General features: G+C 39.6%; 1 protein-coding gene across 1 annotated transcript in view; it reads left to right on the forward strand.

Moving 5' to 3' along the window:
- Positions 1-24,855, forward strand: part of tspan18b (tetraspanin 18b) — a 50,612-nt gene that overhangs the window by 12,174 nt on the left and 13,583 nt on the right. Inside the window, exon 2 of the mRNA XM_079620242.1 lies at positions 18,342-18,421. Coding sequence (XP_079476368.1) covers positions 18,419-18,421 — 3 coding nt within the window. The 5' untranslated portion in view covers positions 18,342-18,418. The remainder of the gene's footprint in view (positions 1-18,341; positions 18,422-24,855) is intronic.

The raw sequence follows: 24,855 nt of genomic DNA on the forward strand, positions 1-24,855 counted from the left end.
TTTGCTGATGAGAGTGAGACTGCTGCGGCACTTTCTCATTCGAATGGTTCTAAGCCCGCGATGCGGCTTCTTCTGCCCATGACAAGCACCCGATGTTAAAATAAAAAATCTTCAACATCGAGGCTTATAGCGTGTTGTGATCCGTGCTGTGGCCAGATGAAAATTAACTGGCCACATGTTAGACAGGAAGCGCTTAATAAATAACTAAGAAAGGAAATAAGTGAACACTTCCTGCAGCAACAATCACAACATCAGCGCCGGAGCTTACCATTTTTATTGATTTATTTATTTTTCCTGACTTGTATAATTATCTAAGTCATGGGATAAACCCCACTCCTTCCTCTAGAGCCCCTCCCTCTGGAGTTTGGCAACAGATAAATTTATCTCGCTCTTTTGATCAGAAGGATGACCTGAGGGCCGTCCTTCAGGCAAGAGGTTCAGGTTCTACCTGAAATAAAAATTAGACCCTTTCCCTCCCCCCCGTTGTAGAGCAACTGAGGTTGTTCTCACAGCGGAGCCCTCAGGAAAACTATGTGGTTGCCCGCCGTCCAAGACGCTTCGGGCCACATCAGTTTCCAGCGAACACATACTGTTGTGTTCGCTCCAAAAAGCTTGAAAAAGGGCATTGACTATGGTTACAAAATCGGTCTCGACTAATCCCTGCCGGTCATCTGCTTCAGGGGGTCGAGAACAATGCTCAAAGAATACCCGAAACCAGCCTCAAGGGGCTGGTTCCCGTAATAGATTTTGTTGAAGCGTGTCAAACGCTTACCCAACATATCTGCATGGGTCCTGCGTATAAGCAGGATTGGGTGATGGAACAAAAAGTATACTCTTTACTGGTCAGAGAGGCCATATGATGGGTTCCTCCTCCAGACAGGGAGTCCGGATTTCTCAGCCGGTACTTTATACAGTAGTTCCAAAGAAGGATGGAGGGTTCCTGCCGATTTTAGATCTGAGTCACTTAAATCGTTCTCTGAGGAGCTTCAGGTTCAAGATGCTCATCGTGAATCAAATCAGGTCCGAGGACTGGTTTATCACGATAGGTCTAAAAGACGCATACTTGCTCCATCCTTCCAATATACAGGAGGTTCCTGAGGTTCGCTTTCGGGGGCGAAGCGTACCAAATTCGGGTTCTTCCGTTTGGCCTAGCACTCTCCCCTCACAAAAGCTCCAAGTGTATGGATGCAGCTCTGGTCCTACTGAGGCTTCAGGACATCCTCACACTTAATTGAATCGACGACTGGCCCATTCTGGCTCAGTCTCGAGCAATGGCAGTTCGGCATCGAGATGTCGTCCTTGGCCGTATTCCGAGCTTGGGGTTGAGACTCAACACGAAGAAAAGCGTGTTGGTACCAGCTCAGAAAACTACGTTTCTGGGCGTGGTATGGAACTCAGATACAATGTGGGCACATATGTCTTCCGCGTGTATCGAGTCCATCTGGGCCATGGCATCCGGGATAAAGCTAGGCCAGGCCATCACTGTAAAGCAATTTCTAAGACTGCTGGGCCTCATGGCAGCTGTGTCCAACATAATACCTTTTGGACCTTCTACACATGAGGCTCCTTCAGTGGTGGCTGATAGCCAAGGGGATTTCTCCAAGGGGGAATCCGTTCCGAACAATCAGGGTTACGCGCTGATGCCTTCGTTTCCCTAATTAATATGGAAGAAACCTTGGTTCCTGTCCCAAGGGCCAGTGTTAGCAGCGTCATGTCGCCGGAAAACCGTTTCGACAGGCGCCTCCTTCACTGGCGTGGGCGCGGTCATGGATGACCGCTTTGCCAGGGGTCTGTGGCAGAACCATCAACATGTTTGGCATATATTTTGCCTAGAGATGTTGGCTGTGTTCAGGGCTCCGAGGAGCTTCCTCCCAGACATCAATTTATCTGAACCGACAAGGGGGACTCAGATCGCGCCCTCTATCCAGACTGGCGCATCAGATTAATCTATGGTCCCAGGGGAAATTATTATCTATTAGAGCAATATATGTCCCGAGGGTTCAGAATCAGGGAGCAGACATCCTGTCGAGGCAGGGGCTGAGGCCTGGGGAATGGAGACTTCACCCAGAGGTGGTGAAGTTGATATGGCAGAGGTTGGACCAATGGAAGTGGATCTGTTTGCGTCTCGAGAGACGTCCCACTGTCCACTTTGGTTCTCCCTCACTCATCCAGCCCCACTGGGGTTGGATGCCATGGTACAGGCTTGGCTGAGGCTTCGCCTGTATGCTTTTCCCCCGATCGCTCTGCTCCCGGGAGTCCTGGAGAGGGTCCGTCAGGAGGGCATCAGTCTTCTTCTGATAGCCCCGTTGTGGCCGGCACAAGTATGGTTTTCAGACATATTTTCACTTCTGATAGCTCCGCCGTGGCAGATTCCTCTGAGGAGGGATCTGTTGTCTCAGGCGGAGGGCACAATATTCCACCCTCGCCCGGAGCTGTGGAAATTGTGGGTCTGGCCCCTGAGGGGGTCCAGTACCTAGATGCCGGTCTATCAGCTGGGATGGTCAAAACCATACTTAGCTCTAGGGCTCCGTCTACTATGAGATTATATGGCCTCAAGTGGTAGGTTTTTCCACTTGGAGTAGAGAACATGAGTTAGATCCAGTTAACTGCCCAGTGGCTTCAGTTCTGGAGTTTCTTCAAGATCGTTTCTCTGCGGGTCTCTCCCCGTCCACACTTAAGGTGTACGTGGCTGCCAGTTCGGCGGTCCATGCACCACTGAGTGATGGGCCTTTGGGGAGGCACCAACGGGTCATACTATTTCTCCATGGTACATGGAGGTCAGGTCCTTCCTGGGACCTGGTGGTGGTTCTCGAAGGGCTATCCCTGGCTCCCTTCGAATCCCTCCAGTCGGCTTCGCCTAGGACCTCACGTTCAAGATAGCCTTTCTCTTAGCTGTTTCTTAAAATTATTAAGAGAGTGGGAGATCTCCAAGCCCTGGCACTAACGCCAGCTTGCTTGGGGTTTTGCCCCCGGCAGAGTTAAGGCCATCCTGCACCCGAGACCCGGCTATGTGCCTTAAGTGCATTCTAACATGGCTAGGTCCATGGTCCTGCGAGCATTTCATCCTCCACCTCATGTGTCGGCAGAAGAAGAGAGGTTCCTTTGCTCTGCCAGTCAGGGTTCCGAGTATTTACCTTGAGGGGTCCTCTTCTTCGAGGAGGTCGGACCTACTGTTAGTGTGTTTTGGGTCACCTAATAAGGGGCTCCCGGCATCCAAACAAACCATAAGTAGGCCTACAAGGTGCGCAATTTGCCTTCACCTTTGGCCGTAAGGGCTCATTTTAACAGAGGCATGGCGTCCTCTAGGGCCCTCCGTTCGGGAGTGCCCCTCCAGGAGATCTGTGAGGCAGCCGGTTGGGCTACCCTGCACACTTTCATCAGGTTTTATTGTCTTCACCTCCTTAGTGCGTCTGGCGCACGAGTGCTCTCGTCCTAGCTTAAGTGCCTGAGATCAACTTCACTCCAGGACAGGCTTTTTCGGTGCGTGGCCTAGTGGGTATTCGTTCCCCAAAGAGTCGTTTTCAACGACGCAGTGCGAGTTCCCTACGAAAGGGAACGTCTCGGGTTACGACTGTAACCCTTGTTCCCTGAGGAGGGAACGAGACACTGCGTCGTCTTGCCACGCCCCTTAACGCCTGGGAGCGGCTTGCTTCATCGCGAGGCTAATGTGTGTGTGCGCCGGCGACACTTTTATGCATCCGGTTATGCCGTCACATGTTACGTCACGACGCAACACCAATCAGGATTGGATTAGTTTCATTCATACTTCAGAGGCGTACGCTTAGGGAGCGTCCCCAAAGAGTCGTTTTCAACGACGCAGTGTCTCGTTCCCTCCTCAGGGAACAAGGGTTACAGTCGTAACCCGAGACGTTACCCGTGTGTATCCTGAACTATTGAGTAAAAGGGCTCTGTTGATTCGAGTTGCTCTTTTTATGGCATTTTTGTGGCTTAAACAGAGACAGTTGTTTCTCTCTGTACGGGCTCACATTGTCTGTGTAGCAAAGGCCTGATTTCCCTTTGACACAGTTAAACTCCTCAATACTCCTGACTCAGGCATATTTGGTGTGCTTCTGATCTCACTCTTTTTCTCTCTCTCTCTTTCTCTCTCATTCCAGTGGAAGTTTATTCCCCAGATTTTTTCCCCTGTACTCCCCACCTCTGTTTTCCCCGTCCTCTGGGTTTTTGGTTTTGGTAACAGTTCTGCGGTCGCTCCTGTGTATTCAAGTGCACATAGCAAACTCAGAAGCCATTACTCTACAGACAGACATTCCTTGGTGGAAAGCGCTTGGTGGGTTTTAGTCTTTCTCTGTGTTCAGAGGTGTTTAGAAGATGTTCACTACAGTTTTGTGCTCTTTTGAAATGATCAAGAAACGTGTTGTTTTGTCTTTGAATACCACCCACACATACAAGGACATTAGCATGCATTCACACAAACACACACTCACGTCAGAGTGGAATGAGCACAGCTGGATCAAGTCCATTTGCTCAGTGTGTTTCTTTGCTCTCTGTAACAATTTTAATTTAGGATCTTGAATTCTTGACATTGTACGAATGACCTGTAATTTAATACCTTAATACCTAAAGTATTTTAAAGCTGAAAGAAGCGTACAGGTACAATGTTTCCATAAAGTGTGGCTTTACTTGGAGATGATGATTTAATAGATTTTTTTTGTGCTAAAATAAATCACACACACAAAAAAAAAAACGTTTTCCCCCCTCAATATGCTGAGATATGCTGTCCTTACAATACACACATGATGATGAGCGCTACAGTATGAACCATTTAGACATAAATGGGTTATATGCTGTTTTCCCCTAGATTTTATCACCATTATGCACTTTTATGCATTATGCATTTGCGCATCATAATATTATGCCTCTGCATAACCAAAATGTTTCTGCATTAGAATTTATTCATGTTTGTATTCATGTTTTCCTCTAATTTCACAAAACATTAGGTTGATGGAAAAAACAGCTAACAATACAAGCCTAATAGAAAAATGTTAAACAGACTGCTGAGTGCATTTTATATACATGTACACATCACCGGACACTCAAACTCATTCTTTTTTATTTTTCGTTTAGTTTATTTATATAGCATATTTAAAAACAGCAAATTATGAGGAGCTGCGGCTGGATGAGGTCCGGTTTCGCTAAAATGAACTTCTTCATGTTGCCGCCAACACTCGCGTGCATGCGCTCCACTCACTGACTTCACTCCTATTGGTTGTCGCTCCCGAAAGTCGCTCTTCATTTGCATAAAGTTAAATCACGTCACTGGACACGCCCACATCCCGTCGCCATCGGTCACTGTCGCTCCTGTCAGCTGAAAATGTGTCTAAACTTATGGCTAGTAGTGTGTAAAAATACATTCCTGTGAACAAAGAACCACAATGCTTTCAATTAAACTGACAAATCCACAATTGAATTGAGAACATACATTTGTATGTCAGTGTTCATGTCAGTTACAAAATACATAGCCGATCCTCAAGAACATTTCCCCAGTCTCCTCATAATGTATTTGACAACTTCCTCCGACAAGTCTGCCACATCAGATGCCACTTTAGGCCTGGTGTTTAACAGCAGATTAAGTTGACATGTTCTGTACTTTTTACAGTACTTTTCCTCATGATTTTTTTATGAGCTGCTATAAATTTTTCAGACAGGCTTCTTTACTCATATGTGGCTTTCAACAGATTTGGTGGGTCACTAACGTTAAAGTCATCTTGTGGCTTTCAGGGGCGTGTTGTGAAGCCCCAGGCGTCGTCCTGCAAGAGAGCAGTTGTCAGTCAGCTTCAGTTCAACGCAGGACCATGAAGAAAACTGTCCCCTTTAATCATGAGATAACGTGATCACAGGAAGGGGGTGTATTGTCACATTGTGTGGTCAATAAGAGGAAACTGCACGTTACTACATTCAAGCTGCTGAGGAAATATTTAGGGCAATGATATCATTCCACACTGATTAGGCTGGAGAATGGATGAAATAGACCATGAAGTCTAATCTCTCCCTTTCCTAATCTCTGCTCGTATTTGAAAACTGCCGGAAGGAAAAGACTGAGCACTCTTCAAAGGTAGTAAATGCTTTGTGTGAGCATCATTTGCATTTTACTGATTATTTTAACATAAATTGAATGTGCCAGCTTGCGTTTTTTAGGATGGAGAGAACAGGATCGTTCGAGACTGAGGGTTACGAGGTGCTTATTTTGAATCGGTGCTGAATTTTGGGCTATGATTGGCAACTTAAATCCTCACGCAGGTCAAAGACAGGGAGCTTCAGGAAATAATAAACCTGGGCTTGTGTCCCAATAATTAGTCACATGTTCTTCTGCCAGCGAGTGGCCACATTGCACTGACTTAATTACAACCACCTGCTTGAGACGGTACGACTGAAAACATCAGACCCTGTAGTTGAGGCAAGTCTCCAGCTGTTTGCGCTTTCGTGATAATCTTTTGATTGGCAAGTTGCAATGTTTTTCTTGGGTCCTGCGAGACCGTGGCATCTAAGATGGTGTAAATCAACTGAAAAAGGATATTTTAGTGTGCTGTGCTTCTATAGACTTGCCAGCCAACATCTCTTTGAGTTGAATATGAGATGTGCCCTCAGAAATGCAAAGGCCTCAAATAAGCTCCATTAAAATAGAACAATAGAAATGGAACTCAGTGGCTTCATTGTTTGTCTAACATTTGGAGAAATTAAGAGGAAATAAACAGAGTTGTAATTCATTTTTGGGAAAGTAAACGATTTCTGTTTGCTGTTTGCTAAATGGTTGATTTCTTTGTGGAAAAATGCATCCATCATTATCTTGAATAATTGTCTGCTTGTTAAGCTGTGAAAACTTTTCTTTATTTAACTGAAAAGTAGTTTAATAATTGTTTTTCATTCAAATATTGCTTTTCTTTTTCAATGCATGTCAAGACGTGATGGGCCTAAACCTAAAATATGGTTTTGGGCCTTTCGTCCCATCCAGCCGTCCCCTACAACATTTTTATTCTCATACTTTATTTCTTTCTTTATACAGTGTTTTCTTCCATATTATTTAGTACATATACTTGTATGACCCTAATGATCAAACACATTCATCAAAATTGTATTTAAATAATTTTAGTTTATTTATTTAATAAACATTCTAGTACTGAGAAGTACATGCATAAAACGGTTCACTCATATCTTATTATTCACTCATCTTTGTCACACCACACTAATCAAAGCTCAATTTTATAAATTGAAGTTGATGGAATGATAAAGACCCTTTTCATTTCTGTTCCATAAGCCTTTAGTACTTTAGTGCCCGAATATCTTACCTGGCCTTTGAAGATTGAACATATTCAGTGTCTTTTAAAATACCTTGTGAAATGTGATTTGCAGCATTTAAAAGTGCAATGAAAATCCTGCCATCTTGCCTGCTCAACCTCATTGTGAAGAATATCCAGTAACACTTTCTTTTAATGATCCACTTTAGACATTCTACTAACTATAAGTAACTTTGCAACTATGTCAACTAACTCTCATTAGAGTATTATTAGTCTGTCTACTTAATATCTGCTAACACTTTATTTAAAGCTCCCAACAGACATTCTACTAACTATAAGTAACGTTGCAACTGAGTCTACTAACCCGAACCCTAACACCTAACCCTAACCTACCAGTCTACTAATTCTCCAATGAGAGTTAGTTGACATGTAGTTTCAAAGTTAGTAGAATGTCTAAAATGGATCATCAAAATAAAGTGTAACCGAATATCCTGCTATAGGCCGTATTTGGGAGTTTCCCTGTGAATTCTGACTAACTTAGCATGAGTTGTATGGACTACCTTTATGATACATTTATGGTCCCTATTAAAGGTGAACAATGCAGGTTTTTTACCTTAACTGAACAGTTTCGGAGTCATACTTTTTTGGGGTTGAATGGTGGTCGTCTCGACCCTATCACCTGTGAGCGGAAAAAACACATTTGCAACTTTGGGCCACGCGAGGAAGTATCGCGTGATATCAGGTCTCGCGATGTAACTAATTGCTTTACGGCAAAAAAAAATCTGCTAAAATTCTGTCATTATTGCGCTCCCTCACGCTGTTCGACCCCGAATGAAGACGACGTTTTAAAGAATGTCCCGTCTGCTTTGATTTCGTTGATCTACTAGCCTCTGGTATCTGAGAGTCGCCAACAAGTTTTTCAACAGTGTTGTCAAATATCTATTCCGAAGCTGTAGGGGGAGCTCTATAGAGAAACCTGAGAGCAAAAAGCGAGAATACAGCGAAAAAATTCCCGAAAACTGCATAGCCCTGCTTTAATTTTCCTTAAATGCCATTGTCTTTCACATTCCAAAGCTTAAAAAAAAACATGTAGGTGAGTAAATGTTGACATATCTTTCCTTTTTAGGGTAACTACTACCTTTTTAAGATTTTATGTTTGAGCATCAATAGTTTTTTATACAACTATGCAAATTTGGAGAGTAGGAAACAAGAACGATTTGTTCCTTTCATTTTCCCCGTCATGCAGATCATTGAGCTCAATGAGAAGTGTCAGTTGGCAGAATACAGTCCAAAAAGATATTTGGACTGAGTCAAAATGAGTCAGATAATCTGTGTGGCCCTATTCATGCTTTTGGAGGGCAGAAACTGAATTTCAAGATTTGGCTAGAGGCTTTCAGAGGCAATTGAAGACATATGGAACAAGCATCAGGCTACAAGATCAGTTGTAAACAGCATTTTCTTATTGAACAACTGCAGCAGCGTAACACCCAGAATTACACTACAACAGAAAATCCATGTGATCCTTTGCATATTAAATGCAGACAAAAATAAGATTATAGATTAATTGACTATATAATAATAAGTCATGTTGATTTCAAGGTACAACTCTGGAATCCTGTTTCAACTTTTTTGACCTGTTCCATCTATTAAAGTTTGATTCATTAATTTGATACCCGTCCAAATACATGAACTGATATTTTAGAATTACAGATGCCATTTCCTTAAAAGCAAAGAGTAATGTGTGTTGTGACACAGTATGTGTGAGCCTGAGATGTGTTCTCTTAACTTTCTCAGCACATTCATTTGTTGTCCCGCTGCTGATCCATCATCTCTTGTGGTGGAAACCAATTGACTTGTGTTCCCATTGAGACCTCTTATTGGATGCCCTCCAAATGATCTCATGTTCCATAGTTTCTCTGGCTCTTCCTTATGTGCCATAAATCATTGTGATGTAATCTTTCTCACTGCCGTTCCCACAGCTGGTGAGCTGAAGTGCTTTTCTCAGAGAGAGTGTTGCGTAGTGACCAGTTAACCTCGGGTTTTACATCCCGGAGCAGAAATGACTGCGTTGACCTCTCATATTCCTCAGATGTGCACAAACTGTCTTTATTTCTGAAATTTCCATTGATTCCGCCTGGGGTCTTTAAAGTTATGGACTGTTTTTGCAGTGTTTATCCAGGCAAATAAGACACAATACATTTTGAGAATCTTAAAATCTCTCAGATATCTGCTATTTGCATTTGGGCCTGAAGATCTGATTTTCTAAGAGTATTTGTGTTGAGTGTGATACCTCCTGACGTCTCTGCGCTTGTGCTCCCATGGCCAGGGGGAGGAATGTTTCTAAAAGCACTGAGAGATTTTTTTTACGAGACCTTACTGTGGAAAAATGTCTGGTCGGTTTGCCACCTACTCCTCCCGGATAGCCTCCTCCTGAGATCCTGTAAAAAGCAGGATATCTGTACCCTAGGATGTCTTGTTCTTTGCATCCTGAGGGTAATGGGATTTTGGGAAATTGCAAAGCAGAAACATTTTATGAACATATTATAGGAAAAATACTAGAGGTCGACCGATAGTGGATTTTACCGATAACGATAGCTAGGTTGGGCCATACTTGCCGATAACCGATTAATGAACCGATAGTTTTTAAAATTGATACTGGATAAAAACAAACATAACACTCCAAGTAAAACAGTGCTGAACTTTATTATAAAAATAAAAAAAACTGTATTGAACCATGAAAACATGCTAAATGAAATAAATATATAAATGTGAATAAATATTTAAGTCAATAAAAGACATTCATTCAAACTGAAACAAAAAGTAATACTCTAAATAACAAATGAAACCAGTTACATTCAAAATTTAACTATTTAACTGTTCTTTTCAAGCCAACTTAATTCATAAAAAAGTAACAAAATTTGTATTAAAGTGAAGATGAAGAGAGAAAAAAATAACCGAAATCGAATGCTTTTCTGATTCGTTTATGTTTCTGTCGGCTGTATGAACATATCAGTTTGCTTACGTCTCTAGCTTTAAATATGCAACTTCTCTGCATATTTAATGCATAAAAGTGACCAGCTGGATATGAACTAATGCAAATAGAGGTAACAATTGTGACATTAAACATTCGGGTCGGACTTACGTTTATGTTTGTCAGTGTTTTAACCGCTTGAGGTACTACTAATGTTAGCGTCCTCTCAGCCTCGAAGGCAAACAAACATACTGTTGTGCTGTTCTTTCTCTACTAATGCAGCATTTAGTCAACAAATTAATCACTTTATAATGATATGACAAAATGTACTGTATACATACATTTGAGCTGTCGGTGCTTTAAACGCGCGTCTGATGTCAGCGCTCTCCACGCAGCATGTGCTCTCAGTGCAGCACGCAGAATCACGTGTCGAAATAAACAACACGAGGCACGAGTTTTTATTACACCTCTAGAGGCCGCTCTTGTACTGCATCATGCCAGCAGACCCTTCTCAGCTCTTACACTGTGTAATGAATGACAGCGCGCGCTTCTCAGCTGCTCCAGCAATGGACGCAACCAGGAAAAACTATCGGTATATATTTTTGCCGATAACGATAGTTCCACCAGTCAACAATCGGTGCCGATTAATCGGCAAAACCGATGAATCGGTCGACCTCTAAAAAATACAAGTTTTATTGATGTTTAAAGAGCCCCAGTGAATCCCATTTAGCCCTTAATTCATCATCTCGTATCAAAGGCTTTGCTTTGAACGCCTAAGTACGTCATTTTCTGTGAAATTAGATAAGTTAAATAGGTGGAATTAATGTCTTGAATTTTGAAACACCAGATTTATTTTAAAGATAGAAAAGCTGCGTTTTTTCAGCTTTCGGATGCAGCCATAGCTTTAGAAAACCACACTGAGGTGTAGGGGTTAAACTAAATGTGCCTGTTTACGAGGAGGTCCCACTGTTGAGCTTCTGCCTGATGAGGCAAATGATCCCGTTCTGAGGGTTGATGTGCTTATATCCCAGCACGGCTCCTGCTCTCTTTGCTCCTCCGGTCGTGCCCGTGAAATCGGCGCAGTGCAGCATTACCATTCAAGCCTCCAGCTGTGTCAAATCTCAGTCTAGATCAATTATAACATCCAGCTTCTCCTCCAAATCTCTGTCTGACAGATGCGGCGGTTTTATTTGCATGTATCAAAATATCATATTCATACACGTGAAATCCACTGATTAGGTGTCTTGAGAGGAGGATGTGGGCGGAGAGGGGATTGCGGTCTGTGTTTTTATCATTTTTGGTGTATGTGAAAAAATAGATACTGTAGTGTACATATCTACAATTCACTCTACTACTCTTCAGGTTTGTACATTTTTTTTTTTTTAAGATATTAATAGTAGGCTAATCAGAAAAGATGCATTTAGTTGATCAAAAGTGTTAAAGACTTTTACATTGTTACAAAATAAATGTGCTTCTTTTGAACTTTCTAGAATCCTTAAAATATGGTCATGGTTTCTTCAAAAATAGTAAGCAGCACAACTGTTTTCAACATTGATAATAATTAGAAATGTTTCTTGAGCACCAAACAAGCATATTAGAATGATTTCTGAAAGATTGTGTGATATGTTTCGAATAATGTAATTGTTTCTAACCATTGTTGCTAGATAAAGACACACCAAGTAATACTATTTGCTTCAAATTAGGGATACCTTGAATATTCGGCCACCAAATTTTTTTTAAAGACTTTTATCACCGAAACAATACGGCCGAAATGAATTCAAATCCATAAATGCAATGGTACTAATAATTGGCATAATTTCTTTCTGTGTTTCGGTTTTCGGCCTTGGTTTCCTCTTTTTCGGTTTCGGACAAGAATTTTAATTTCGGTGCATCCCTACTTCAAATGGGTGCCACCTTATAAGTTGCAGAGAAAAACAGTAACACTTTTAAATGTTTATACATGTTTAATGTGATCTTTAGCAAATCTCAACATGAATATCCATTTTTCATTCTGTAGATTAGAATGTTTGATGCCTAAGATCACTTGTACCTATTAAATTGATTGATTGAACTAAAATTAGTCCATTTTAAGTCAAGTTACATAGGGAACCGTCAACCCATGATTTAAATTGATATGTTGTTGCCCTTCATTTGGTCATATCCCACTCTCATTCTGTTGTCGTGAACTGCCGTGCTGTTTTCCCATGGTGAACGGGATTACACTGACGGCAGAGAATGTTTGGTGTTGACACAGCATGCAGCTTGGTTAGTCCTCCAAATCCCCTGCTGTTCCTGAGACCAAACAGCAAAATCTGCTCATTTTTCAGACCAATTGCTCTGGGAATATGAACTGGCTAGAGGAAAGTCCTGTATTTGTGTAAGGAACTAATAGTTCTTCCTCTGGTTTTAATTAAGAAAGACTCAGGGAACCAAGTGCTTCCTGTCCAACAGATTGTGCTTTTTACGACAGGTTTTGTCAGCACAAGGAAATAAACAATGTACAAGGATAAAACAAGAGAATGGTTAACACTGGACTACATCTTCTCACCAAAGTCACATACTGCTGCTTTTGACTATTAACATGTATTGTTTTAATTTATAATGAAAGAAGGTGGATTAAAGGGAGAGTAGATGCAACATCCTCAATAATGTTTGGCACATCTTTTAACAAAGAGCTGAAATTGACAACAGATGTATGCACACACTTAAGAAGCTTGTCCGATGCAGAGCTGAATAAATGTGTTTGCTTAAGAACAGGCAGCAGTTCAGGATTAAATGAATAAATTAATTATATCGCTAACCAAAGCTGTTATATATGAGGCATGAGCTTATTTGATGATAAAAGGTCATAGGTAAATCAATAAGTAATTGATATTGGATTGTTTCTTGGTTGTCCTGTGTTGTTGATTACTAGTCTCGCATAGTCTCGAGTTTTCATTGGCCAAGAACCGACCAAGAGGCCGTCTGACCGACGTAAAGCAACCAATCATGTTTAGGGGTATGAAACTGTAATATCGATGTCCCCACAATAACAGACCGGTGACTGTTCAGTCAAGAATGTCATGCACGTTTACTGCAACAATTGTACTGTGACCTTCACATATATTTCACATAAACTCATCGTAAAAAATAGGGGTGTAATAAAATATAGATACAGGTGGATATCGCCATATGTTTGGCAATACTGTATCGAAACTCAAAAACACTGTATCGATATTTCTTTGTTTACATCCAAGATTTGTGCAGTTGTTTCGATTTAAACCCTATATTTGATAATGTTTATCAATAATTCCAGCTATGATATTAATGTGATTACAATTGATGCAGGAAATTGGTAGGGGTGTGTGAATCGTCACTGGTCTCACAATTCGATTCGATTCAGTGTCACGATGCGTTGCATCCTCACTTTTCAATATTACTGCACATGACTACATTTTTGTCAATGAATACAAGCAGTCAGATATATGCCTTTTTGTAAGTACACTTCCTGAATGTACTGTAGAAAACATTAAATACAACTTAAGTCTGAACACAGCAGACGACAGTACCATTCAGAACAAACACTAGTAAAAGCGCATGAAATTGTCAAGTGTAGGCTACTTAAGTTACAATAACGCTCACACACGCACACACACTCGCATGCACACGCATGCTGCCTCGCGCATACACACGCTCGTATGCACACACACACTCGCACGCGCCTGCACACACTCGAGCTAACATGCTGTACATTTTTAAATAGTGGGTGCATTGTTTTTATTACTCGCTTTTGTGTTTCGCCTCCCTCCGCCATTTTACGCTAGGGCGAAAAGTGCGTGTGTGACGAATGACGTCAGAGAAACGTCCGTAGGCAATAATCGATTATTGCTATTATCGATTACTGCATCAATGCAGAATCGTCCACGTCTGCATTGCGATGCAACAATTAATTTCAACACCCCTAGAAATGGGTAGTACAGCTCAATTTGTAACATTGCAGTGTCTTTATGGTTATTTTACACTGATTCAAGATCAAAATATTGACTTATATTTAAAAAATGTCATCAATCATTAACTCTTCATTGACATGATCAGATCATTTATCCTGTCTGAATGCTGTTTGCATAACCCTTTCTGAGTGAAAACAGAGGTTCACAGACCTTAGCTTGCATGTTAACAACCTCTCTTGTACCTAATTGGAGAACCCGACTCCCCCACACCTTTAAGCCCTTTTGGCCCGTTCCAACAGGTCTCCCCCCTTTTAGCCGCTTGGCTTCAAAGGCTTGTTTTGATGCCCTGAACCTCGTCTCTCCCCAGAGACTTGAGGTCTGCTTGGCCTTGGGGCCTGGAAAGGGCGAGAGAAGTTTTAATGAAAGACAAGAACAGACTGCGTAGAGAAAACACTAAAAAAGTGTGTACAGAGCTGGTCATTATCACAGCACTGTGATTGTGCCTGGAGTTGTACCATATGACTCTCTCATCACTTTGACAGCCTCATTTTTTCTCGAGGGATCGCGCTTGCCCCTGTCAGACACCTGCCCCAAGGTCAGAGGACACCTGGATGAGGGAAATACTGCAACGTCTCAATCAAACGTATCGATCAGTTGTCTGAAGCAAAGAAGTGGGTTAAATCTGTGTTGATTTGGTACCTGATTGGTTTTTATCAGTATAATTCAGAGTATTTGGGGCTCAGTCCAGACATCTGTGAATGCCCACCGTTTGATGAAATATTGGAATACACTTGATTAAGTGTTGAAACATTATATCTGCGGTGTGTCATTGTTTTTGAAGTAAATCTCTCAATATTACTGGAGCTAAACCTTAAAAGACCCACCTTAGTCTCAGCCTCAGGCATTGACAAAAATCAGGAATCGCATATGTATTTTTTTTTTTTACCCTTTCGGCTTTCTATAGTCCAAAACTCAACAGTTTTGTCATTGACTCCCCAAGTGTTTCTAAGTTTGTTTATACTGTATGTGCAATGAGTGCTTCTGAGAAACATTAGTCAAGTTTATAGCAAATGTTTGACACTGTAACATTTGGATGGAGAGAAACCGACCACAAAGTCAACAAACAGGTTTAATTTCTGTGGTGAATAAGATTTAGGATCAGGAAGTTTTTAAAGAAAATAATACTTTTATTCAGCAAGGATGCATTAAATTAATCAAAATTAACAGGAAAGACATTTATATGTAAATTAAACAAAAAATTAAGCATCTGTTTTCAACATGGATAATAATAAGAAATGTTTCTTGAGCAGCAAATAATCATATTAGAATGATTTCTGAAGATCATGTGACACTGAAGACTGAAGTAATGATGCTGAAAATTCATTGAATATAATCATAGTTCAAATTGAATGTACTAGCCAATTAATAGACCAATTATAACAGACATAAAAACTCAGTGTTTATAAATAATGGTTTGATTATAATTTTTTATTTTGATGAGCTGGAGACACCTCTATTAGAGGAAGAACTTGACCTCCAATGACTGGACAGTTGATGAGCCTGGACATCACATCCTTCCAGAGGGATGAATGTCCTGTAGGATGTGTCACTCATCGTGTATGTGAATAATGTAGCATGATCATAAACTGAGAGTAGAAGAGGTAGGGAGTGTATAATGACAAATAACAAGCCCACCCCTCTATGATCTTCTATTAGCATTGAACTTTACGTCATCCTGCATTGTTCAAATGTTCTTCAGACTGAAAAGGGACCTTTAGCTTGGAGGCAGATAACCATAATGCAGATGCCCTTTGAGATCTATTGTTTAAACCCCTTGTTGATTCTAGATGGAGGAAACAATGTTTGCAAGTGTAGAGAACACAATCAAAGAGCCAACGGTCCCCTCAGACTTTAAGGTCAGAAGAAACAAATCAATTTACCAGGGAATGACCAATCAATGTATTCTGTGGTCGATATTAAATGCCATTGAATGCCATTGATTTGGGAGTAAGAGGTTTGTGTAAAGGAAGCCTCTAGAGTATGCAAATGATATGCATTGTTTTTGAGGTATTTTTTAAATGTATTTTTTCCATAGATTAAAAACAAGATATCTAGACCAAGGCCACAAGTTTTGAGATTATTTCTCTGACTGTTGGTGCAAAAAAGACAAAGGTGCAAGATATTTTAAAGAGGAAACACCAACTACTCGTCTCATTAAGCATTGAGAATGACATAATCGAAGAAGCAACAACAAGAGAATATAGAAATATTAAGTATAATTCATTGTATAGAAGTGTATAGCAGAATATTCAAATGTTTTCCAATATAAAAGTTGATGGAAAGTGATGAGCTACTGATTCATTCAAAAGACTGGGGTTGGTCAGATTTTTGAATGTTTTTAAAGGAAGTCTCTTATGCTCACAAAGGCTACATTTATTTGGTATAGTAAAACAGTAATATTGTGAAATATTGTTTCAATTTAAATTTCAAATTATTTCAACTTTTATTTTTAATTCACCCTAACTCTTTTTATTTTATTTTTTTATATATAACCTTGAATGGTAGTAAGTGCACTTTTTTTGCTGTGCAATCTTTGTAAATGCAATCTCGTTTAAGGATTGTGAGTATTTTATAGTTAAAATTATGTATCTGGTACACTTTGAGAGTTCAAAATGAAGAGCTCCACCCCATGTTTAGTGTGCAAATTGATTAAAGAAAAAAGTTGGTGAATTGACTTGGACTCGAACTTTGAAAAAGGGTAAATCTCTTTTAAGTTGTTATATATAGTCTCAGTCTACATTACATGTTTTAAAAAGCCAAACAAATCGTATATTTTTATATTATCATTATTATTCATATGACAGTAACTACAGTTTCTGTGAAAACAGGTTTACAAACGTCTCATAAAATGCTCTCACAAAAATGTTGGTAAATTATGCAAATGTGAAAATAATGCGCAACTGGTGCCCACTACGTTTTCCAAATGAACGCTAGTAATAGAGTTCACTGCATTCATTCACTGTAAACTGAGCCAATTTCTGAGATGCAAACAGACTGAAAAGTAATCTTATGTCAAAGTGTTTTCTACCTTTCACCATGAGTGTGTCCTCCTTTGAGCTGTGGCCACAGTCTTGGTAATTAATGTGAAAAACTGCATTGTTTTTTGGCTTTACTTTCTCCTTCTGTGTGTCAATAGAAACTGAACAGTAATGGATGTCCTTACCGCAACCATGTTTGTATGAACTAAAGATATTTTAAAACCATTTTTTTTTTTTGAGGGAGGCTGTTTGTGGTGGTTGGAGAACAAGGGAATTCTGGTCACCAGGTCATAATCACACATAATTTGTCTACAAAACACTTGCCTTCTTAAAATGAAATAAAACATGAACATCCTGGATTTTATTATGTCTCTTTTATGTCATCTCTCTCCACATTCATCTATCCTTATTCAGGAGAAATCTGCTAGAGTTTTTGCAAAGCTTTCATTGCTACTATATATAATGCTTTTGTGGCTATGCCAGGAGCATCACTATTTTGATTGGCTAGTAGCTTATTGCAACTGGGAGACATTTGTGGCAAAACAAAATGAATAGCTGTAAGTTAAAGCATTTAGGCCTGCTATCTGCGCACGGTTGGTGATCGTCTCCAACAGTGAGAATCAGCTACAGGTAATTAGCCAGGAATGCTGTTTCTAATACATTATTCATGACCTCAGACACTAATCAAGATTAGTAGCACAGAGCATAACAGGCAAAATGCAATCAGTTTGGCGTCGAACAATAAAGGGCAATTAACCAAGCAACAAATCTGATAAGTTACAACAGCCATTAATATTTCACCTGCTTCAGTAGTGGGTTTAGTTTGATTAAAGCTAGTGTGATGCTCATTCTGTCCCAGTTCATTTCTTCACTGAAGCTGCAAAGTGAAAAATTCACGCACATGCTGTTTCAGAGTAGTGCACCACAGGGAACGCCATCAATAATGAATCCTCAATCTCGTCGCACTCCAAGATTCGTACTTACAACTTGCCCTGTGCCAAGCTCTCCTCTGAGTCTTCAGTGTGGAGGAGTGCTGCTTTTTCTCTGTCTTACATGTTTTATTGTGCTTTTGTGGATATGGATTTGCTTAGCTGTTTGTTTGGTGCCTTTAAATATGTGCCATGACCTCTGGTTGTTTTTCTTTTCACAGCTAATAATAACAGACGGAAAGAGAGAGCATAGACGCGATATCGTTTGACCTGAATCCTGAACTACTTCAAAGAACTCATGGTAGGTGCTTTTGCTTATTAACATAGACAGTCTGTGTGTTCTTAAAGGGATAGTTCAACGAAAGGAAAATCCTGTCATTATTGACTCACCCTCATTCGTTTTCTCAACTCATAAACCATGTTTACGTCGTGATACCCATGCCATTATACACATTTGTGTCCTCATAAACCCTACACACACACACACACACACACACACACACACACACACACACACACACACACACACACACACACACACACACACACACACACACACAATTTGTGCACTAAATGACACGTCTTCTGAAAGCATTCCACATCTCTGTGTAAAGAAAAGACTGAAATTTAGCTTATAATAATTCACTGAAAATATTTCACGTTTTCTACAACTCTTAGATTTCACTCTCTTTATATTATTTTGTGTATATTTGTTTAAGTGAAAAACAACTTGTTCTTCACACACACGTGACATATGACTTCAAAAGACTCTCACAAACTATATTTATGGTTCATTTATGTTGTTTTTCATTGAGTTTGACAGATATTGCCAAATTGTATAGGAAAAATGTGAATATTGATTCTTCAGAATTTCTGGTTCTTTTTCACCGTGCCTCCAAATGCAAATTTGTGTATTCTGCATTATGTACCTACTCTCTTTGTGCTTAGGAATGTCTTTCTCTTCACCACTATGATAATCATAATCGATACCTCTGGCATTTTACCGGTATAGATTAGATTTGGCCATACATATTAATTGCTTTGTAAATTCATCAGTCAATACAACATGAATCCAGTCCATGCACATGCAAGTCATTTTGCAGCCTTATCCACACAGTACAATTTTCTTGCAGCATATCCAGCAGATAGCTTCATTAAAAAAGAAATGCTTCGCAAAAATGAAGTGAGTGGAAATGCAGTGAAATCATCTTGTTGACAGCGTTGTTTGGCTGGCGGAGGGCTGTTGGTGCACAAAGCCATTGTGACACTGTCAGCAGCAGGGAGGTGATTGTCTTATACTGAAGCAGAATCTATTATTTCTCTCTGTCATGGCTGGGAGCCGGTCTTTGTGGGGAACTGATTTGCATAAAAATTCAGTGCATTAAGATTCCACACACACCAGCAACACACATACGCGGCGCTCAAAGTTAAAGGTCCCGCTGACAGAGATGCATCAACCGCTCCGTTCACCCCATGAAAGCCCACCCTCAAATGCCAAATAAGCAAAATGTTGATGAAGATTTGTGGTTTGACTTTTATTTATGCCCTTTGTGCCGTTTAAGTTGCTTTGGTAAAGAAAGCATCTGCAAAGATGGAAATGAATATCGGCTTGAGCTTACTGCAATTTGTAGATGCTACAAACAGAGTTTCTCAAGTTAAACTGATGGTGCTTTATAACAGATGCTTTTTATAACTCTCCATAATAATAATCATCTGCACACCAACCATCTATTACAATGCTTTCTGGAGATTGGAGCTCTCAAGTGGCCTCTTCAAACACAGAGTCTGATGCTGTGTAATGGCGCCTGTAATTTCTGAATTTGCGCATCAATATTTTCACTTTAATCATGTCTTCACTTTATACATTAGACTGAAGGAGCTCAATATACATTTAATTCTGTTCATTTATGAATCTCTGAGATGCATGTCAGGGGAAAAGCAAGGGGAAGTTATGCTGTATATTATAGGCACTGACTCGGCATGGCTCGACTCGACTCGCATTACATTGTCTCGGTTTGCTTTTCCACTTCAGTTTAGTACAGCATCAAAGTGGGATTATAGACTGATCATTACAGTTGCGCCGCCACCTCATCTACTAACCATGATACTGACATTTCTTTTTTCAAGTTGTGTGAACAAATGATGATACTGCGGTGGCTGTTGCTGACTATTTAAATCTAGCGGGTTTGGTGTCTCGTGTCGCAAATCCAATGACGCTGGTAGTGACGAATCTCTCTGACCAATCAGTGATCTGTACGGCTTTAGTATCGGTACGGCTCGCTTGGAACCTCAACTGAGGCGGTACTAGGTACTTTACACAGTGGAAAACCCCCAAAAGTGAGCCGTACCGAGCCGTACCATGCTGTGGGAAAGCGTCATATATACTGTATATGATCAAGGGGGAAATTAAATGTGTCTTACCCTACATTGCTTAGATGATGTCAGTGGATTAAAATCCGAATAAGACATTTTTATCAATTTTGTTGTGAGAATCTGGGAGCTTTTTCCTATTTAAATAATCTTTCATCATACAGTAAGTCTGTATGATGAAAAGTATTTTCTGTGAGCTCTTTGTCTCTTGAGAAGCACATGATTTGAGTTAATATGTTTATTGTGGCACACATGCTTCAAGAATGTAATGTTTCTTAAAGGAATGCTTCCTCCTAATAGAGTAATTGTACATTACCATACCATAATGCATACCAAGACTAAATTCCCCTGTATTTTCTAATAACTATATCACTGTCATCTTCTGTCTGCAATTATGTTTATGGCTGTCATCACCAAACATATGCACTAAGGGACTGATTCAACACGGAGCGTCAACAAACTCCATATTTCACGGCAGACCAGAGGTCCCCCTCCAGATGGCATGTTTGACAGGCCTGTGAGTGATCACTCATTACACAAATGCTAGTCCAAGCTGTGCTCCATCTGCAGAAGGCTGCTGCTTTCCGTGTTTGCTCTGACAGGAACCGGTGTTAAGTGGGAACGCCAGACACCCGTCTAGAAACAAAGAGCTGTCCACCTATCCCAACCCTCACAACCCCCACCATTTGAACTTAGATTGGGGAATCTATCATAAAAAAAATAGGCTGAAATCCCTCCGTTTTTGAAGTCATATTTATTCATATTTATGTCCCATAAGAGTCTCAGGACTTTGGCCAACAAGGTTCTTTCACAGCAACAAGTTATGAACAAACATTCTTCCAGTAACATTAAATCGAATGTTAATTCAAATATATCTGGTCTTTAATGTGCTCAAAACATTAGCACAAAAACATTATTCATCTTTCAGGGAAGTTTTTTTTTCTAAAATGTTTTAGTTGGATGTTCATCTAACATTTTTAAATGTTACTACTTGTTTTAGAATGTTTAGAAAACATTAAAAAGTAACGTTCCCGGAATGTTTGTAAAATGATCAAATGGAATATTCCATTAGCATTGAAAAAACAAACAAACAAAAAACGTTGAAAAAAACAACAAAAATGTTTTTGACCATTTAGGGAATATTTACAAATAACATTTTCATAACCTAATGGAATTGTTAACGCAATGTTCTTAGAACATATTTTTTGTTAGTTTTAGGGGAATTTCTCTCTCTTTAGCTTTTTTCCTGCTTCGAAAATCTGCCAAGCTGTAAAAGACATGACCTTCAGAGCTTAAGTGTGGGGGAGTGTACTTTGAACTGTACGTTCTTGAGTTAGTGTGACGTTTGAGAAGAGGTGAGAAGGAGGGGAGAAGTTATTTGCCCTGTAGGAAATCTTGTGGACTTGTGATTATTTTGTGTTGACATGCCGAACACAGTGTTTGTGGTCAAACTGTCCATATGTGTTTCTCCATTCACATAACAATTCAGCACTAATACCAACCTTACTCTATAGGTCAGGTCAGCTTGACCGTCAATGTTTGTAGGAAACAAACTGACCGACACTAAATCACGGGTAGCTGTTCTCACTGACAGCGATTAAACAGCTGGAAGTCGCCATGTCTGTACTTTTGGTTTCTGGTAGCCATTTATAATTGGTTGTGGTATAATGTGGCGAATCACTGTCTGCATTCCCACACGTTGTTACTCATTTCACTTTTTTTGCATCACCAACATTTGCTTTTGTTTATGTCACCAAAGTTGTCAGTCGCAAACAGTCAGTGAAATGTTCTCTATTCCTGTGCTAGTAAACATGCTGTATCTTTAGCCAGTTGATGAAGACAGAGATTCATTGTAATGGGATTTTAGTTGTGTAAAATGTTTTCTTCCATTTTATGTGAGGTTTTGAGGTTCAAAGTTCATGGGAACATTCCCTAAATGGAAATTCATTCACTTTTGGACATTTATTGCTCAGCTTATATGGGATTCTTATGCACTGTGGGATGTTTTTGATTTACAAAGGAAATTATTGTGCAACTTCTCTTTCAAGACCAAAAATATGACGTTCTGCTTAAAGGGTACAAAATAAACGTTTTAAAAGCACACAACTTGGCAGATTTATTATTAATAATAATACTAATAAATGGTAAGAAAGAATAAGAGTGCTAAAATAACCACTTGCTCTGTAGTGACTTAAGGTTTAATTGAATAAAAAGGGAAAGTCCAGTGCCATGGGAAATCCCTAACTAGTGTTGATATGATCACACTCACTGTGTGAGGAGGAATCCACACTGTTGAAAGATAGAAAGAGGCTCTGAAGACAAAGAAGAAGGACTTCAACCGATCAATGTCTTATCGATCTTGCTGAGATAATGATCTTCTCCATCTGGGATTGATAACTTCACTTCAGAGAAGCAGATACAAGTATATGGATTGCAGAAGCATTTAAACAGTGTTATTATATTTAACAACAAAGTTTCTTTTCTCGCTTTGTATGTATGTGAAATTAAGTTTTGTATCGACCTCATTCAGGATTTGAGTAGTAAATTCATTATATTGAATTGCTTGGCATTCATAACTCAGAAGAAGTTGCTGGTTGGCAATTTTCTACAGATTTTCCTCTTTAATTTTCTTTACTTGGCCGCCCGGCACTGACCGTTTCCCAATTCCACTGGGTTTCTCTCCTCTGTGAATGCTGCATTCACTGACCTACTGACAAAGATGAAGTGGCTTTATTCATCTGAAACCTGCACCTGCATCTCAACAATGATTTCTGTAATGAACTCCATTCCCCACTACAGAACATTTCAGAAAGCTTATTACACACAATCTCATATGAGATGCTCCATAACCAGTATCATTGTAAATGTTGTTCTCTTGAATAATAATTATTGACTTTTGAGTGAGTCAGTGAGTTAATCATTCAACCAGTTTGATCAAAAATGCAGATTAATTTAGGAATGAAATAAGTCTTTATGAGTGAGTCATTGCATTGTTCATTCAACCAACCAATTTGTAAAAAAAACACACACAAAAAAACACTGGACCCATAATGTATGATTCATTTTAGGGCTGTCACAATATCAGATTTTTCACTACACTATTATCATGGCCAAAATAATTCAGGACAAAGATATATCACAATCTATAGAAATCTTTAAAAAATAATAATGCTATCAATCATATTCATCTTTATTTATTTATTTATTTTCCTGAAGAATCACACCATTGCATACAAAAGGAACAATTACACTTAATGGCAACCTGTTTGAAACAACTTCCTTCTGTGAACTGATTTGGCTTCTTATATGTGGCAGAAATGATATAATTTTATAGTATTCTACACTGTGATAAAATCTATGTTGATTGCCATTGGATTATTAATACATTACCCTTATGAAAATACCCGAGATGGCTTCAAGAACACACATACACTGTCACAATGGTGTAATTACCTTCATGTTTAATTAGTCAAAATATCTGCATGTGGTATTATCATATGTGAACTATTCATTTGATAGTTATCGTCAATACTGGTATATCACAACACCCCTAATTAGTTTTTTCAACAATTAGGCCTAGTTAAAAAAACAAAAAAACAGCAGAGTATTTCAGGAACTAAACAGGTGACAGGCTGCATTCAAAATTTGCATACTATACAATATGTGAAAAGAGTATTATGTCCAAATTCATAGTATTCATAAAACAGGTATGCAGATGACCCACTACTTCTGGCGAGATTCTGAAGTGTGCATCGAATGAACCGTTTACTATCCCATGAGGCCATGGTGAGTTGTGAATGGCAGTGAAGCAACTGCAAATGACACTGATAGGTCACATGACAAGGACGAGGAACGTACTTATAAAAAATAAAAAAAAGTACCTACTCAGAGAGTATGTGATTTCTAGATGAGTCATTGAATCATTAATTCAGCCAATTCGTTCATAAATGGCAATTAATTCAGGACCTGTGTGTTACTTGGTGGTGCTTTGTTTGGATTTGCGTTGGCTGAGCAAAAACAAAGTAACTGGTGACATTGTGCTTAAAATGTCAGTTACAAAATATTAACTACTTATTGTTCATTAAATTTTTGTATAAAAGTTTAAATCTACACTGGAGATTGTGCTGTTTTTCTGAATCTCATCAAGAAGTGATTTTTCTGTTTCACTGGAGGCTTTCTCTAAATCTAAATCAGGTCATTGTTTATGAGTCAGCTGGTCTGGATGAGCTTCGGCACTGCAGGCCCTTTGTGCCCAATTCAACATTTTAATTTTTCTTCAAAGGACAAGAAATCCATCGGTTCTTATCACTTGTCCTGTCCAAATGATCACTGATGAACCACTAAAAGCTTTAGGCTCATTATAGA

The sequence above is a fragment of the Phoxinus phoxinus genome, assembly GCF_949152265.1.
Source record: "Phoxinus phoxinus genome assembly, chromosome: 8".
NCBI classification, from domain to species: Eukaryota; Metazoa; Chordata; class Actinopteri; order Cypriniformes; family Leuciscidae; genus Phoxinus; species Phoxinus phoxinus.